Source organism: Aythya marila, assembly GCF_965140915.1.
Source record: "Aythya marila genome assembly, chromosome: 6".
In the NCBI taxonomy this organism is placed as follows: domain Eukaryota; kingdom Metazoa; phylum Chordata; class Aves; order Anseriformes; family Anatidae; genus Aythya; species Aythya marila.
Genome location: NC_139047.1, coordinates 37566165 through 37583024, shown reverse-complemented (window position 1 = coordinate 37583024; position 16860 = coordinate 37566165). Strand labels below are relative to the sequence as shown.

Below are 16860 nucleotides of genomic sequence, written 5' to 3'. Positions count from 1 at the left end.
CACCACACGGCCATGTGCCTGCTGCTCGCTTTACAGATTAGGAGTTAGAGCCGTATTCCCAGGGAAATTGGACCAATACACACTCAATAATTAATTAACTAAATAAATAATGACCCGAGGCTCCCCTCTGAAGTCCCTCAGGCAGGGCAGGGGCACAGCCCCCCGCACCAAACCAAGACACGCTGCAGTTTACTGACTGCTTTGACTTAAAAAAAAGGTCTGAAAAGCCCTTGGGGAATACAAAATACATCATTGGAAACTCGATAACAAGGTTAAAACAGAGGTAGCTTTAATGCTGCTTCAGGCTGAGGAATTTAAACCCAAGTTGAGAACACAGAAAATGGTTCGCGTTTATCAGTTCGCAACAGTACAGTCTCAAAACCCGTGTAAACAACATACAGCATCTCAACAGTGTCTTCAGAATGGATTTGCTGGTTGTCGGCAATTTCTTTTGATGCTTCATCTCGCCAGTTTTATCATCATTACTAAGTCTCTCATTTGGTTCTTTGCGAAGTGAAATCAGACAAGTGGCAAGACGTGAACATCTCTTCTCCATGTGAGGAGACACTGACAAAATTTCTGGAGTACATTCTGATTCATCTCACAGCAAAATTACACTGATAATGTCATGGATCCTGTGCTTTCCATGCTGCTTCACAGCCTTCTGACTTCAGACAGTAACATGGGTGACCACTAGGCCATCCACAGGATGAATTTATGCATCTTCAGAATAAGTGGACTCCAAAGGAGTCCAGGGAAAATCAGTTTGAGCTCAGGGAAATCCGTTAATTAAAAAAAGTAGTGTAGAGAACGGGGAGAAATAAAGCAACAATCAAAAAAAATAAATATGTGGAAACCAAGGAAATAAGGAGAGAACAGCAAATTAGGTTTAAAAATAATTGAAACATTGGTCACAACAAGCTTGTTCAAATGGTGCAAGAAATAAGGAAAAGGTACAGTTTATATACAAAAATAGCTTTAAAGTCTTTGGTAACAGTGATTTCTTCAGTTTTTTACAGGTCTAGAAATCTAAAAATAGTCTTCCAGTATTCATGTAATTACATTTTATAATTTATTTCCTAGTATACTTTATTAACAAAACTTATATAAAACAGAAAATAAAAAGTCAGAAAGATACGAAGGAAATGACCGTACGTCTGTCTTATCTGAAGAAACAGATGTCTGAATTGGGTTCTAAAACACGTTTCCCAGTGAGCATATCATGTTACTTTGCTTACATGATACCAAACTTTCCAGGTAAGAAGTTTGCTTTTCCTTGGGAAGTTGTATTCTTTCCATCACCTGACTTTGAAGGCATGTCTACAGCAACATACCTAATTTGAAAACCACCAGCAGTCACTGAGGAGTCTGACAGAAACTTCAAAGTCATCACATTGCCTGGACAAGAAAAAGGAAAAGAAGGTCACCCTCATTTAAGAAGAAAAATCACCTGGATATGCAAAATAGGCAGAAAGCCTCATGGTTTCCTAGGTGACACTGGGGTGAGGTTGTACCATGAGTGTGCAGCAAATATTTTTTGGATTCTGCTGTTACTTGCATTCACTAGTTGAACCTCAAATCATGCATGGAATGGTACATCATTTATTTAAAAGTAACTGTGTTGATGAAAAAGCATGCTGGCAGTTTTGAATAGCAGCTTGGCCATGAAGCAGAGATTGAGTCTTTGGACATCTTATTATTAGAAAGCAGGGAGAAAAGTCTATCTGGGCTGATTTTTTTTAACCATAAAGAGTACAAATATATTACCTGTGCTAATGATATCATCTGGCAACTCATCTCCACAAAACCTGGAAAAAAAAAAAAGAGAAATTTTCATGACTAAACACAGCAGATATGCCCTACCCTGCTGTGTGGGGACACACAGTGACCATGGGGCTCCCAGGCTGTACTCTCCTCTGGAGCTGTGCCTCGTGGGGCCAAGCTGGTTGTAGCTGTGCAGCGCACATAATTCTGCTCTGCATGTTAAAGCCATTGACTAAAGGATTTTTGTCATGATTTTGTAGTGAGGATTAAGGGAGGGAAAAATGCAGGAACCATTTTTCAAAATATGAAGGAAGTAAATGATGCAAAACGAGAAAAAAAAAAACAAAAACAAAAACACAACAATTTAACAAGGCATTAAGGAAAAGAACAATGGCTCAAGGCTAAGAAAGGAAGAACTTTGTCAAGAAAAACATCTGAAATGATCTGTAAAGGAGAAACAAATGGGCTATCTCCTTGCTTTGCTACACATGAGTTGTAGAAAGGATATGAAAAATGGCAGGAATTGGGAAGTGTTTTTATAACTTTTGTTGTTGTTGTTGTTGTTGTTGTTGCTTTGTTTTGTTTTGGTTTTTTCCTGGAAAAATGAGGAATTTTATAGTAAAAATATGACTGCTAAAGAACAAGCAAAGAGATGACAGTGAACAAAAGAAAGTGAGAATTAAGCAAAGAGACAAATGGAATTTTAGGAGAGAGACATGGAACACCTGTTCTGTTCTGATTTTGTTACAAAATATTTGACTTCTGTAGAAAAGGATAATTTTTTTGCTAACACTTTACACCTCTCCTCCCTCGTTTTAATTAAAGCAAATACAAAATATTGTTTGAAATCGCTAGGTCTTCCTGCAACGTCATAGAGAATTAAAATAAGCAGCTGACTAAAAAGTCTCGAGCTCCCTTTCATGTAATTCAACAAAGCAGAAAAGGGCAAAGCACAATTTCCCGAGACTCTTTACAGGGCTGTGTTAATAAAAGGGAAATAAGGTAAGTTGTCAGGTACTATTACTACAAGTATTATGAGCATATCAGAGGTGCTAATTGGACAAAGTAACACGGTGTTTTTTCTGAAGTAATGTTTCAGAAAAATATATATCATTTGATTATTTTTATATTAGAGTTGGAGTTACTGTACCTGCCCACAAAGCCATTGATGTCGTCATAGCTATCATAGATTTCCAAGAAATCAGCCATACAAGCAGTGTCGTCTTCAACATCAAACTCCAGAAACTGTAGATGAATCCGCTGTCCATACTTCACTCTGATATGCCAATAACAAATTTGCTCATTTTCATACTCGTTTGGGTAGCCTGGTGACTTAAAAACATGTTTTGAATCTGTGAAGACTCCGCCACATTCTTTTCCTAAGAGAAAAATAAAAACATCAGAGTTCAAGTATTCGTTTTGGATATGGCTATGATTTAATGCTTTCAGCTCTTTCACCCAGCAGATCCATAGAAAATCACATAGGGACCTCCAGCATGATAGCATTTTTCATACATTTAAGCAGTCAGCATTCACAAGAAACGTCCGTCATTCCTAGCTTTTGGAAGCAGATATTTTGGAAGACACGATCCAAAACTCACTGAATTTAGAGGAAAAGCTTTCATTGACTTCAGTGGACTTTGGGCCAGAGCTAAGTGCTTCATGTAAAAGGCATTTAGGGTTTCTGACTGCTGAACTGTAAGCTTTAAGGCTGTACTCGCACGTTGCCCTGGCATTCTGTTTCAGCCTTTCTTCTTCAAAAACCTCTTTGAAGCGTGTCTTGCGCAAACTAACAAACAAACAAAAAACCCCACCCACCTTGTAAAGGTCAGTGCTCACATACGCTGCATTCTTGCACTCCCCCAAGGGCACAGAGCTCCTGCAGTGCCCGCGTTCAGACCTGGGGAGGCACTTTTTGGGTGTGAGTTCAATGCTCTTGGTTCGTCCACTGCCCCGAACTAAGGGCTTTGTGCCCCAGGCCATGTCCCACCTGCAGCCAGAGAGCTCTGCCAGCCCACATAGCAGGCTGCCCATGGAGCACAACTACATTTCCTTGCCATGGGAGAGGCTCAGGCTGTCTTGGGAGCGTTGGCAGTTCAAGTTTCCCTTTGTCCTCCAACCAAACAGAGCATCTGGAAAGCAACCACCTCTCCTCCCAGAGGAGAAGGCTGACAAAGGAGCGTGTTGGGCTGACATAAATGCAGTAATAACGAGTGCAGTAGTCTCTCTCGCAGTTTTCTTTGTGTGCTGAACATCTGTGAGTGTCCCCCACCCCACAGAGCTATTCGGTTAACAACTGCCCAGCTCACATAAACAAGCTCAAGCCCTGCGAGCACAAACAAATGTGCACAGCTGTATAGACGTCACCACCAGCTCCAGCTTCTGGCTCTGCCAGCCAGGGCAGCGCGCTCCCTGGGAGCAGGGGACTCGAATGGAGCATAAAGTTGAACTTCTCTTCTCGTGGTGGTGCCCACTTCTTCCATCTTCCCAGCCATGTGAAGTGGTACCGAGATGCAGTGGCTGTGTAAATATTTTATCTGCAGCGTAAGGAATGGAGGGGAATGGGGACAGGGCCCATATCTGGTGAAGTCTTGTCTGTCGTGTTGGAACCATCTCCCCAGGTCTGCTTTGGAGAGCCACTTTTCTCTAGCTACACTGCAGCTACACGTGCATGCACACACACGTGCAAAACACAGGTCCAGAGCTGGACCTGTCCGGTGGTTCAGTCCCAGGCATGGCATTCGTTTCGAGACTTGCTCTATCTCAGGCACGAGGAAGAAGGAATAAGGGTTAACATTTTGACTGTTTACAGGCGAAATATCCAGAGAATGGTTCCCATGTCATAATGTTTTATCTGTGTATGACTCTACAAACGCATCAGAAGGCTGGTAAACAGGAACAACAGAGTAGCAGGCACACCCCTGTTTCCCTCCAGAACTGTGTTTACAATAAAGAAATAAAATCACTGAAGAACACAACTTTCCAGGGAGGATTTTAAACCACAGCCTACATGCTACCTCTTTGGGAACAATTTCCCACTTCTCATCTGGACAGCCACGTCCAGCCTTAGGAGCCAGACCCTTAGGAGGTGTCTTCAGCAGATTTCTCCCAGAGACAGCTCCCTAGCGAGGTGGCATTGTCCCTGCAGTGTGCCACAGTACCTCTGAGATGTCTGACAACTCTTTTAGCTCTTTGATGCAGATTAAAACACACATGCCTACCTTTGCAGCATTTAATTATAGCTAAACTTCATGCCCAAATGTCCAGCTAATAAAAGGAACACATGTCAGATTTGGAACAAAATAAAAGAAACAAGTCAGATTTGAGTGAATTCTAGTTTTTTTTTTAGAATAAAAGCTTTAAGAAACCCAAGATAACCAGAACTTCCCTAGATTTTATTTTCTGAATTCTCATGGCTGCTTCCAGATTTTAAGCAGCAGTGCTTGCAACAAGGTGACTGAGAACTTTGAAAGAAATTATATGATTCTTTATGTGCAAACTGGGAAAAATGTAAAGGCAAGCAAAAGGGTAATTATCACTGAGATTGACTGTAATTTTCTAAGCTACCATCTTGCTACAAAGGTAAGAAAATGTGCTTACAGTACAGGAGTTAAACATTTTGCTTAATGCACTGTTATGACCACTTAGCTCAATATCTGTTAAGCACCTCAGGCTGGTTGTTTAAATGAAATTGTAGGCTAAATGTAAATGCCTTTTTGCAAAAGAAGATCACATGAGGAATGTCAGTTACCTTTTTGGTCAACAACAGCGTATCATCACACTTTTAGTTTCTAGAGGGCCTTTGATCAGCCCAGTTCCCTACAGCACAAGGCAGTGCAGAGACACCGAGCTCCGAGCGAGCGGGATCTGCTGCTGGTGACAGCAGAGGGTGCAAGGCTCCCGAGCCATTTGTGTCGATGCATCCCCTCCACAGACTGCATATTTAGGATACTGAGGCTAACTCCTTCGGAGCTGGGTGCCTTTGCACTGCAGGGCATGCAGTTGTAACCTCAGACCCGAGGGGAAGGGGTGGTTTCTGCACGCACCGTTAGGGTTGTAGCAGTAGGCATCCCATCTCTCGCTCCGGTTGAGGCGAATCCCGTAGTCGACGATGCCGGTTCTTCCAAAGCCGCAGTTGGCTCCAGCTTTCACTATGGGATAACCGACCCTGCCCTTTGCCATCCAGCCAGCAGCACACACGTGGAAACCTGCAACACGGGGGGGAAAGGGGGCATCGATGTGATAAATCAATCCTAAGCTAGAAATGGCTTTTTGTTCCAGTAAATCAGGACTCACTCAAGGTGATCAATGACACAGATGTAATTGGCCTAATAGAAATCGGACTACAGGAAAGAATTGTACATTGAGAGGATAATTTTAAGCACGGAATGTAAAATTGCTTTATGTTCTCCACAGCACGATCATTGCTTCTTCGTCTGAAGACAAAAATCAAATGCAGATGGACTATACGGTCTCCAGGGCTGTGCGTTGTAAGTGCTGTACCAGCATTTGTAATCAAATTATACATTGGATGACTTATGTAAGCGAATAAATCGTGCTCTTTGTTCCCCTTTTGAATCCATACAAACTTACTGAACCATATCCCAAGAACCAGTTTGCAGTATTAAGTTCTGAGAGTGAATAAATGCTGCACGTGGAAGGTAGCTAAGGGAACAAGGTATTTACTTAAAATACTTCCAGTTTAAATGTAAATACCTAAAATTCCTTGCTAAATTTCTTGCTAAACAACAAGATCCTCTTAATGCACTTTGTGGCTGAGAAGCTAAATACGATAGCCAAAGAATGCAGTGTTATTTTGTCTGGTAGAGGCTGATTCCATGTTTTCACCAAGGCGATCTGGAACATATTTGTGGCGTCCTCGGACTGCGAGACAAAAGTGCCCTTTTTACATGTGTGCTGCTGCTGAGAGCCAGGTTCTGACTCAACAGTATAGCCCGCGAATTTCTAGAGAAGAGGTCATTTTCCATTGTTTTCCTAATGGGCTGAATGAATTAATCATTCCTCATCAGGAATCGAATGGCAATGAGGCTCCTGGCCGGCTTGGGGCTGTGCTGCACCCCGAGCTCAGGGGATGCGTGGCACCGGGTGCAGGCACGACCCCGACAGCTCTGCAGGTAGCACAGTCACGCTCTGGTGCCGAGGGGGGAAATTGCATGCAACTCGGGCCAAAATCCACGGATTTTACAAGTCCCTCGGTCCCAGAGTTCATAACATTCATGAAAATCTAAGACACTATGAATGAGCAATGTGAAAAGCAAATGGCTAGGCTTTTTTTTTTTTTTTTTTTCAGACCTATTTTCCTGGCTGCCTCCAGCTGCTGATACGTGGCCAGGTGTCCTCCTTCGTACTCGCAGACTGCTTTTGCTTCCGCGTAGGTGAGCCGGTACTTGCCGGAGCGTGACTCCCGGTGGTACACTCCAGCTGCTCTTTCTGGGGACCAAGAACAGTAAATGCCTTCAGTACAGCCCTGTGGGATGCTCTCCCATCTCCCCCAGTCCCCCCAGGAGGGCTGAAGGCCAGGTGAGAATCGAACCAAGATGTTCAGCTGGTAGCCGTGCCAGTCGGGAAGCGTCAGGAGACGACACCCCTCCCGCCCCTAAGGTATGGGTTTGCTCAGGAGAAGTTTTGAACAACAGAGCTAGTCAGAGCTTGGCAAGGTTTGAGCAAGGGAAAATCAACAACCGCAGGGAAGGACTCCCGGAGGACTCTTCAGAAAGCAGTAGCTATGGGAACCATCGCTGGTGTCAGCATCGCCGGTTCTGCACATCCTATCTGACGCGGGGGAAGCTCGTTCTGGACTGCCATCACAGCCTACTTTTGGACGCAGCCCTAGTGCTTTTGGAAGAAGAATCAGAGCTTTGTTTTCGATCTCCAGAGGAGTCACATCACGGCTACTTGGATAGAAGAGAGGTAAAAGTTGAAGGGAATGGAAAAGCGAAATAAAAATATCTGGGCTTTTGTCACAAAGGGCAGGACCAGAACAAATGCTGGCTGACATTTTTGCTGCACAGAAAATTAATACAGTTTCTTCTTCTTTTTTTTTTTATTATTATTTTTCTTTGCTCTTGGAGGCCCAGCATAAAGCAGCTTTCCAGGGAAACCTAGAAATTGTCAGCGCTACTACAGGTTTTATAATCTCTTCTTGTTTCACTCGCCTGATACCATATGTGCAGAAATCTGTCTCAGAAGCAATATGCATATCGAACTGAACAGCATTTTTGCTTTTTTTTTATATATATTTAGTATAATCTGAGAAAAATATCTGTCTGCAGTTACTGCTATTCAACACGATTGAAAAAAAGAAGCAAAACAGGAAGCATTTGTACAGTAGTTACTGGTACCATGGGAAAAAGAGAATGTCTTTTCTAGTGACATACTTAGAATCAGCAGTTTTGGCTAGGTTAGGATATTTATTTTTTTTAAATAATATGGTCACCACTGAATTGTGGTTAGCAATGGTGAGATCCCGTATTAGATACAGAATGACGCTTGCCAATGTAGTTTTTGGACCCACAGTCCCTGGACTGGCGCCCAGTGAAGTCAATGATATTGCTGACAGCAGTCTCAGAAGACAGAGCTGCTTCCCGCAGCATCGCCGGGAATGTCCCTGGCATGGGCACGGGTTTACTTCCATGGTGGGGAAAAATCCTTCTAAGAAGTCAGTTGGAGTGCAAAGAAAAGTCCTAACACCTATCAGCTGTGCAATAATGGAATGCTACTTTTAAAAAATCTCTATTAATTAAAAATTTCTTTCTAGGAAGTTTCATTTTTGATTCACCTAATAGTCTGTCATGATAAGCCCAGCTGTTGTTTCTTTACAACTTGCTCGTGTTGAATTCAGCACGCACGGAAAACGTGAGCACTACAGGAAATAGTGCGCCACTCAGCCTCACTGCACACTCGGGGGACAACCTGGAAATGTGATTATTGATCACTGCAGCTCCTAGGTAAGTGAACTGAAAGGTGAGTTGAAGTGAGCTGGCAGTGAGTTGCAAACCCCAGATTTTAGTCCTTGGGATTAGCTGAGCTGCCCCCCTTACACCGAGTCAAGGAGTAAGGGGCAGCTGAATCCTACAGCTTGCCACTTTCGCAAGTGACACCAGCACTTTTATTGATGCTAAAATATCAGTACGGACAGATATCACATTTTTCAGAGCATTGCTGGAAAGATCTGCTCTTCACAGCTTCTACAAGGGCTGCTCTTCCACCAGCAGCACCACCTGCAGTGTCTCGGAGGGTGGTGGTGTCCTGCTGAGGGCAATCGCCCATCTGCCTGTGGCTCCCTTGTGACACGAGAAGAGTAGCCTTTGGAGGAAGGACCTCACACGTACTCAGCCAAGGCTGCTCTCTTTATGAGACCTGTCTGAAATCTCCTCTCCCTGGGCCACACTGAGATCTTTCAGCTGAGCACACTTTTTATTTGCCTGAAAACCTGCGTGTGGGGAGTGCTCTCTCTGGGATTCCTCCACCCACTTCCCTCCTTACACAAAGAGCACGGGTTGCACAGCTGATAGGACACTTCTCTTCCAACTCACATTTCTTAAAAGCTCTCCCCGAGGCCCAGAGCCAGCAGGGTTGGGCAAGGACGGTGACCCCCTGCTCACCCACAGCAGTAGGTGAGAGTGAACCGTGGCCAAGCTCTTCTGCACAAACACACCCAGTGTGAGACTTGGCCTAGTACCGTTCCCTCAGTACGCATGGCACGGTGCTACATGTCAAAGGCTGAAAACAAATAACTTTTAAGTGGAGGAGGGCCAGGTACAGTTCCTGGCAGGGTCATGCTGCAGCGAACGGGGCAGGCATGGCCCCAAACCTCCCTCTTGAAAGACACATGGTGAAACTGGGACCGCGGAGAGGGGAGAACCTGTCATGGGAATCCTGCTTGCTGGCACTGAGAACCGGCTCTCGAATAAGCGCCTGGACGTATTTGGGTAAGGCTGTTCCAATCCTCTCATCAGTTTACAATGAGTCTTTGGTTATAGCGTGCCTGTTTCAAAAACGAGCAGCTATAAAATTCCATTCACACAAGAAAGACATTAGCAGGACACGATACCATCAGCTGCAGGGCTCCGTGTTTACTGGGACAACAAAACATCTTTTGTACCTCAGAAAAAGGTAAAACACATGAGCATTTCCAGCCTGACCTCTACAAAATATTTGATATTTGTGTTAATGGTTTGTTGAGGAAGCAAGGTAAAATGGAAGACTCCCTTCATTTTCACTCTGGTCTCAGCCATGCTTTATCAGAAGAGGAGATAAACGAGGCTCAGATGCCACTGCACATTCCTAGGTTTTACTTAGTGGGGTGGGTCTTGCTTTAATGCTTCTCCACAGTTAGAATGAGATTGGGGCTACTCGTTTTAGTGTCCAAATAACTTCTTTTTTTTTTAATTCAAAGATTTGTACATTGGATGGCTGTGAATTTGCCCATTTTTTCTTCATTTATATGTAATTTCACTGAATTCTGTTGGTAATTTAATTAACTGCAGTTTGGATTTTGTTTGAGTAATTTTATTGCAGCAGTTGGAATAGATGGCGCACGTTAAAAGGAGTTTCACTGGAAAGGTGAATGGAAAGCAGAGTGGTTATTTCAAAGCTGCACACTGTGCTTCCAGCTTTCTGCATGTCTTTGTTCCTTCAGAGAAAGCCATCAGTTCTTGCTTCTGTCCTTGATTTTCATCTACCCTCACTGTAAATGCTGGAGGTGCAGCAAAACATTATCTTAGGAGTGCTGGGTGTGCTGAACCCAGGACCCTGGGGCCGGGGTGGCATCACCCTGGTTATGTCCTGGCACAGCCCCTGGCTGGCTCTCACTGGCACTGGGGTGCTCTGGAAGACTGCAGAGAGCCAGGAGCAGAACTGTGCCAAGCAGCACGAGCGTGGTTAGACCCAGGCACGATCTGAGCACGGCTGGGTGCTGTTTGCCCATGCACAGCCAGCCCCTTTTCTCCGCATCCTGCAGGAGGATACCCATCGCAGGCGGTATCAAATTCAAGTTCTCTGCCCCTGCTATCAGGGCTTAACACAGCCTCAGTGTTTTTCATCCACTGCATCCCTGTGTGCTGCACCAACCTGAATACAAGCTCTGCTCCTCATATCAAGCCATCCCCTGCCATCGTCCTCTCGAAGAGCAGCCCCTCGAGGAGGTGCGTGAGGCTGCCAAGCTGTTCCCCCCCCAGCACCCCCAGCAGCCGTGGGACACAGCGGGCGTGCTCCAGGTTCAGAAGGAAAGGAAAGTCATTAAAAAGGTGCAGTCAGATGGAAAGCACCACTGACACTGCTCCTTCTCACTTCTGTTCCTGCTGTTTACGCGGTCCTCTGAGAGGGGCTGGAGCCACGTGCTTGTTGCACCGGCTATGAGAGAGTGGCTCCAATTCCTCACGAAACATCTCATGGCTACAAAAACATGTATGGGCTGCAGGAATGCCTTAAAATCCTTAAAGAAATATGCAGCATCCTTAGACAGGAGAAAGGAGTCTGTAGGCATTTGTCTATGAAACAGAGCACTCAGTGCATATATTTGCTTTGGCGTATTTTATGTGGCTGCCTTTTCAATATGTTTTTCTGCTGTATTGGATTATTATGAAGACTTATAAAAGAACTCGAAGAGGCATTTAAACCCACTCGAGGTATAAGAAACTATTCCCACAACATTTTTATAGCCCTTTTGGAATCTTTTCTCAACTCTTTAATGATGAGAACGAACCAATGGCCAAAACATATACATTTCTGTGCTTCCCTGGAAACCTAGGAGAGATACTGATATTATTTCCAGATCATTTAGTTTCAGATGTAGGACCCCAGGCATTTGAAATATGTTCATGCAGAAAATAATTCATTCCTTTGGCAAATGTTTCTTTTCATACTTGTTTTCCTTCATTAGCAGCAGCTACTATTCAACAGTTTTCTCTTCACCTCATGCTGTAGGAAAACACATTCAGATGAAATATTCCATAACTATTTTTTTCCTGCGCTTCAGAGAAACAATAAAACAAAAGGCTCCTAAGTACAAAACTTGCAGTCATTACTGATATAAACTGATGACCAATTTCAATGAAGATTTTGCTAGTATTAATGCCTGGCTTGTTTTTGTATTGCTAGGTGTTTATTTTTATGCTGTTAGATAAACACAGTGACTTTTGCAGCGAAACATTCAGGATTAAATTATTTCTTACCTAGCCAGATAGAGTTATGCAGCACTCCGTCCTTGAATCCCCATGCTTGAGCCTTGTCCCACAGCAGGGCAGAGAAGAAAATCAGTGCAATCATCTCTTCCGAACTATTAGGCTGTAAATATTCCCTGTTAAAACACTCAGGGTAACCTCCGCTAGCAGCTGGCTAGATCCTATTGGAACATCTGGTAGCCAGATCTTAAATAGTGCTTTCAGCTGTGAGGTCAGCAAGCCTGCTCCAATTGTGCTTGCTGTAGTATTATTACACAATTAAATGTGATGTCTGCAGTCGTCCATGTGACTCACTTTTGGCTCTCCTGATTCCCAGTGTGTCCAAGAAACCATTCTACCCCTAACTACTGCAGCACACATGAACACTTTTCAAGCCAAAGGCTGTTCATTCTTCAGCATTCAGTGTCTTCAGATTCCACAGAACAATAAAACTAATAACTGCTCTATCTGCTCACAGTGTCTCTAGTCACACCATTTATAGGACCAAAGAGAATCACACCGACTGCTCCTCATTTAAACGTTTTGGTTTTTCAGATATCATTTGGATTTAATTTCACAGCGGCCCCGATCAATTAAAAAATATCAGGGGAATATTTTTGATTGGATATTTGAATTCAGTTTCCCTATGTGGAATCTCCAACTGCAAGGCAAACCCCCAGATCAGCACAAAACTACAAGTGTCAAAAACAGATGCTCTTTGTTCTGCGAGTGGGAAATAAAGCTAAAATCTTCCTCTCCAAACCACGGTTTAAAATCTGATTCATAGCGTGACAGCTGTCTGCCTGTCTTCCCTTCTGGCAAGAAGTGAATACTGCAGCTGCTCCTTGTGGATGACTGGGAGAGTAGAAAGGGGGGAAAGATAAGAGTATGGAAAACGGTCTGGTGGCCCCACACAATGAGCAGCCATCGGAGGATTCTGCCCTCCAGTTCTGCTAACATTCATAACTTCTGAGTCAGGAGCTGCAGCAAAAGATGTGCTCATGGCCATGAAGACAATCGAGTTAAAATAAATGAAAAACAGAAATCCAAAGGAAGGGGTGGAGGACTCTGTGCCTACTCAAAAATATTTCACATAGATGACTGCTGCATCAAGGAGGAGGATATTCTTCATCGCTCCAGCCTTAATATAAAGCGATGAACACCTAGCTACACTGCATACACATGCACAAACATGTATTCCTCCCACCTACATCTCAGGGGAGACCTGTGGGGAAATGGAGCTGAGACAGAGCCTTTCTCCTGCCTCAGACAGTAGCAAGGCACCTTTCCACCAAATGACCAATGTCTCAACTTGTCACTCTCCAGCACTCATTGATGAGAGCAAAAGTTCTCCTAATAAAATTCATCTAAACGTACCTTCCTGGTGTGCTTACCTATGCCTAATCCATGCAAGTTTGGACCTTCTGCGTGCACAACCTCTGTATGTCCTCTTTGCTTGCTGTGTATATTGCCCGTATATTTGTGGTATCTTTTGGGGACCTAGAAAGAGCAAAGAGGCGTGAGGGAAGGAACAGAAACCAAAGGAAAATGAAAATTCAACAGCAATACCACACACTGGTCACATAAAAAGACAAATTACTGAACCAGGTGAAGAGAATCCTCTTTGACACTAAGATTTCTCTTTCTGAAAGACGTTGGAAGCCCTTCTGTGCACAGGCCACCTTTTCTCTCTGCCATTCAGTTCCTCTGGATGGCACCGTGATGTGAGCTGATTAATGGCCTTATCTCGGAGCCAGATGTCCATGCCACAGGAGTGGCGGGTGCCAATCCCACAGCATCACAGAAATGTGTTAACAGTGAGTAACTCATAGGAGCACGGAGCACATACCAGCTTGGGGACGATTTGTAATAGACCAGCATGGTGAAATTCTTGAGAAAGACGCTCATGCCCTGATGAATAAAAAACCCCGATATTATTTTTACTCAAGTTAACTGTTAATGATGAAAGGCCTCGGGTAGGGAAAGCAACCAAGTAATTTCAGGGCATAAAGTAACAAACAGTTCTGGTAATGACAGGATCTGACAGCATCTCTTTTGATTTATACCGGGGCTGATGTTTGAATGAGTATATCCCTCCCTGGAGAAACTGGGCTATCTATTAGTAAGTCCAAAGAAATACAATGGCTTGTGAATCATAGAATCACAACGACTGAGGCTGGAAGGCACCACGGGAGGTCGCCGAGTCTTGAAATCAGGATTCAGATGTCCATCATAATACCCTCAAATTAATAAGCTTCATCTTTGTTAAAAGACAAGAGAAGCTCTGCAGGGTTCAGTACACATTTTCTAGCGAAGAGCATTTGGGTATGGTGAATATTTTGATACCTGAGGAAACAACATAAGGTTTGCTGTTGTGTTGACATTAAACATATGCCCCAGATCCAGCCTACGCGTACGTCTGTGCAACTCGCAGTGTCAATAAAGCAATGCGTCCAGTCCTATACATCTGGCTCCCAAGTGAGCTGGAAGGGAAAGTTTTCATCTGTAAATCCTCGCAGACCCTCTCACCAACAAGGAGATATTCCACAGCTGGACGTGGGCACTTCGAGACATTCATCTGACAGTATTTTCTTAAGCTTTCTTCCAAGTTTTCCACATTTAAATATATCCCAGACAAATCTTAAATACATTGGGGTGGGAGGGGGAGGGAGAGGAGCTGGGGGAGCTTTTCTTAACTCTTTCCATACATACATATGCTAAGAAATCCTGTTTGAAAGTTGTTCTGTGGTTTTCACTAGCATTTGAAGTGAAAACCTAACTTGGTAGTTCTTACACTGTGGTCTGAAGCCTACTGTGGAATAAAAGGGATTCCAGTGACAGAGACACAAAGCAATCCAGTGGCTGAAGGGATGAACCACTGGGGATGAAGGAATTAAGAAAACAAACAAAAAAACACAACAACAACAAAACCCAACAAGCAGCAGTGTATGTGGGTCACAAATCTCTTTTGAATTAATTTAAATATGAAGCACCTACTTATGCCAAAAAAAGACCTAATTTATTTTGAGGTGATGTTGGAACAGGGGCTTAGATTTTGATGCCCTTTGAAAGAAGTCCTCTTCCAGTTCTATCTTATTTGTATCTCTCTTTTTTGTTTGTTTGTTTGTTTTTAAATCTTTCTTCTAAAAATAAACCTCTTTTTTCCTAATGAACTGAGCTGTCAAGGTACAAGTTGAAGGACAATCCTCAAGGACGTCCAAGACCTTTAAGAGCCACCAGCCACTGAGCATCTGCTACGCAGTGGAAATAATCACCTAACTCCTGACAGAGCCTCGTGTCGCCTCTCCTTGTGGACTTCCAGCAGTGACAACTCCATAGCCTCCTGCTGCTTAGCTCCTCCTAACATTTCAAACCTCTTCCTTAACCAGAACATCTTCTATTATCTGAAATCTTTCCTGCTGCAGTTTTAGCCCGTTACATCTTTTTGCTTCAGCAGACTGAAGGAACCGATCCCTTACTGCCTCCTTGCAGCAGGAGAGTTATGTTATGACTGTTATCGTATCTTGCTTCCCTAAAATAAACAGCCTGTTCTTTTCATCTCTCCGGGAGGTCATATTCTCTAGACTCACAATCATTCTTGTTTCCTTCTCCTGTGCCCTTTCCAGGTGGCTTACATCCTTCTTCAAGTGTCATGCCAAAACTAAACACAGATCTCCAACCAAAGGCTCCGTGGTGGCAGATAGCGTGGAATTGTGGCATGCATTTTCTAGCTGGCATTTCAGTTTATTCGAAATCCTGGTCTGACATTTGCTGTCCGTCACACTTCCTTTCAAAATAACCAGTCAGATTTTAAATTACCTAGTTAACAAAAAGCACCTTTTATAAGAAGATGCTGTAAGTATGAAAACAAATTCAAAATGAAAGAAACCAATGAGATTTGATCAATCTACCTGAATATGTTAACTTCCTTTTCTAACCTCTTTTTTCTTGCATGTTTTCTGTTTTAGCGAAAGCTGACAAGTGTTACAGAAGTGGTGTGTTGTGGGAAAAAAAAGCTGATGAAACTCCTCCATCTCTGTTTTGGATTATGGAGACACTCACTTCACCATGAATTTACAGATTAGGTTTTCCAATTTTCCACACACTTATTGTACTTCAAGAAAAGACAAAAAAAAAAATTCTAACCAAATTTCCTAACTTTTTCTGTTCCCTACATGCTTCAGATGATTCAATTTTAGAAGAATTTTATAACGTGAGAACTTATTTGGCCAATGATTTTACTAATTATTGTCACAGTGTTAATCCTTTAGAAAGTATTTTGCCCTATAACTAAATATTTTTAAACTTACTCTCCTTTTTTTTTTTTTTTTTTCTAGTTTAATTCTCATTAAAATCAATGCCCATTCTATCAGCAACTTCTATGAGATAAGGATCAACCATTGTGTGTAATGGTGCCTTAGTTAAAAAAAAAAAAAAAAAGGCAAACTAAAATCTTTATATGAAAGTAGAACAACCCCAAAACATTTGGGATTATTAAGAGCAGATGTTAGGAAAGTATAATGGATTCACTTACTAAAAAATCTGAACGTTTGCCAAGTTAAAATATTTGTTAGTTGAAGTCCTATGACAGTAATTCTAAATAAAATTGTTGGACCTTTAAAAACTAAAAATATAGACAGACATAAAATTTACAAGTTTCTCATGGACATTCTTCCATGTTTACACTTTAAAACTACATACATATATTTAAAAAATCACAAACTGATGTAGGCAGTTTATAGAATATGATACTGAGGAGTGGGTCATATAGTAGGGATAATCCAAGAAAAACCGACTCCAAAAATTGCCAAAAAGCTCCTAAAAGTAAAAATAAGCTGCAACTCTAGCCATTGCAAAGCAAACTGCAACAAAATGTTGGCTGTATGTGTGTGTGTGTACGTGAAAATATTAA

The 16860-nt window shown here is 42.9% G+C and overlaps 1 protein-coding gene across 1 annotated transcript; it reads right to left on the bottom strand.

Moving 5' to 3' along the window:
- Positions 1-278: 278 nt before the first annotated feature.
- On the bottom strand, positions 279-12069 carry TNFAIP6 (TNF alpha induced protein 6). The gene is made up of 6 exons (XM_082762869.1): positions 11961-12069; positions 7078-7215; positions 5811-5972; positions 2915-3143; positions 1768-1808; positions 279-1398 (listed from the first exon to the last, which is right to left on the bottom strand). The coding sequence occupies exons 1-6, from the start codon at positions 12052-12054 to the stop codon at positions 1235-1237; spliced, it is 828 nt and encodes a 275-aa protein (XP_082618995.1). The 5' UTR covers positions 12055-12069; the 3' UTR covers positions 279-1234.
- Between the last annotated feature and the right edge of the window lie 4791 nt (positions 12070-16860).

Excerpts from the sequence above, each read along its gene's own strand:
- TNFAIP6 (XM_082762869.1), bottom strand. The coding sequence starts at position 12,054 with ATGATTGCACTGATTTTCTTCTCTGCCCTGCTGTGGGACAAGGCTCAA. Across the intron at positions 5,973-7,077 it reads GGAGGCAGCCAGGAAAATAG|GTTTCCACGTGTGTGCTGCT; the intron begins GTCTGAAAAAAA and ends CCCGTGTTGCAG. Across the intron at positions 3,144-5,810 it reads CTACTGCTACAACCCTAACG|GAAAAGAATGTGGCGGAGTC; the intron begins GTGCGTGCAGAA and ends TTTTTCTCTTAG.